The sequence below is a fragment of the Vollenhovia emeryi genome, unplaced genomic scaffold (assembly GCF_000949405.1).
Source record: "Vollenhovia emeryi isolate VEMERY1.0 unplaced genomic scaffold, V.emery_V1.0 DF951155.1, whole genome shotgun sequence".
Taxonomy (NCBI): domain Eukaryota; kingdom Metazoa; phylum Arthropoda; class Insecta; order Hymenoptera; family Formicidae; genus Vollenhovia; species Vollenhovia emeryi.
In genome coordinates this window covers 1-1124 of record NW_011955211.1, presented here as the reverse complement: position 1 = coordinate 1124, position 1124 = coordinate 1, and the positions used below count along the sequence as shown (strand labels likewise).

The following is a 1124-nucleotide window of genomic DNA, read 5'->3' as shown; positions in this document are numbered from 1 at the left end:
GGGAATGGAAAAGAAAAGGGGGAGATGGAGAGAAATACAGGAAAAGTAGAAGGGAGTTCAGAAGAGTGTGTGAGGAAAAGAAAAAGAAGGAAAGGGAAGAGTGGGAGAGAGAGATAGAAGGGATTAGAACAGAAAGGCAGGTATGGGAGGTGGTAAGAAGAGAAAGGGGGGGAAGAAGGGGGATAGAGCAGGGAATTAAAATGGAGGAATGGGAAGGATATTTTAAAGAAATGTTAGGAGGGGTGGACTGGAGGGTTAGAGGAAAGGGGGAAAGAAGAAAAAAAGGTGAGGAGGAGGAGGAAGAGGAATTAAGCAGAGAGGAGATGGAGAGGGCAATAAGACAGTTGAAGGACAAGAAAGCAGCAGGAGGAGATGGAATAGTAAACGAGGTGTGGAAATATGGGGGAGAAGAGGTGAGGAGTTGGCTATGGGAAATATGCAAGAAGGTGTGGAAGGGAGAGGGTTGGCCGAAGGAATGGAGGGAGGGGGTGATAGTACCGATATGGAAAAAAGGAAAAGGAAAGAAGGCGGGGGATTATAGAGGGATAACATTGACACAGACAGCATATAAAATATATGCTATGATGGTAGAGAACAGGCTGAGAAAGAAAGTGGAAAAGAAGGGGATGTTGCCGCCGAGTCAAGCAGGGTTTAGGGAGGGCAGGGGGACAGTGGGACAAATATATGGGCTGAACTATATGATAAATAAGAAGATTGAGGAGAAAGATGGGAAGATGGTGGTGATGTTCATGGACCTAAAAGCAGCGTTTGACTCGGTAAACAGGGAAATCTTAGTAGAGAGCATGAGAAAGAGGGGGGTAGGAGAGGGACTAATAGAAAGATGTGAAGAGATTTTGAGGGAGACGCAGTGTAAAGTAAGGGTAGAGGAGAAAGAGGGGAGGCGTTTCTGGACAGGAAAGGGAGTAAGGCAGGGGTGCCCGCTGAGTCCATGTCTGTTCACATTAATGTTAGCAGACATGGACGAGATATTGGAGAGAGAAGGATGGGGGGGGGTAAAAGTAGGAGGAAGGAAAATATGGACATTGGCATATGCGGATGATGTAGCAGTGGTGGCAGAGAGTGAAGGGGGAATGACTAGGATGATAAAAAGGCTAGAGGAATAT

General features: G+C 46.4%; 1 protein-coding gene across 1 annotated transcript; it reads left to right on the top strand.

Annotated features, from left to right (window-relative positions):
• Positions 1-200: 200 nt before the first annotated feature.
• LOC105562987 lies at positions 201-776 on the top strand (the record flags this gene model as incomplete). Its single annotated transcript, XM_012014251.1, has 1 exon — positions 201-776. A coding segment is annotated over exon 1 (576 nt), but the record flags the coding sequence as incomplete, so codon positions are not given.
• Between the last annotated feature and the right edge of the window lie 348 nt (positions 777-1124).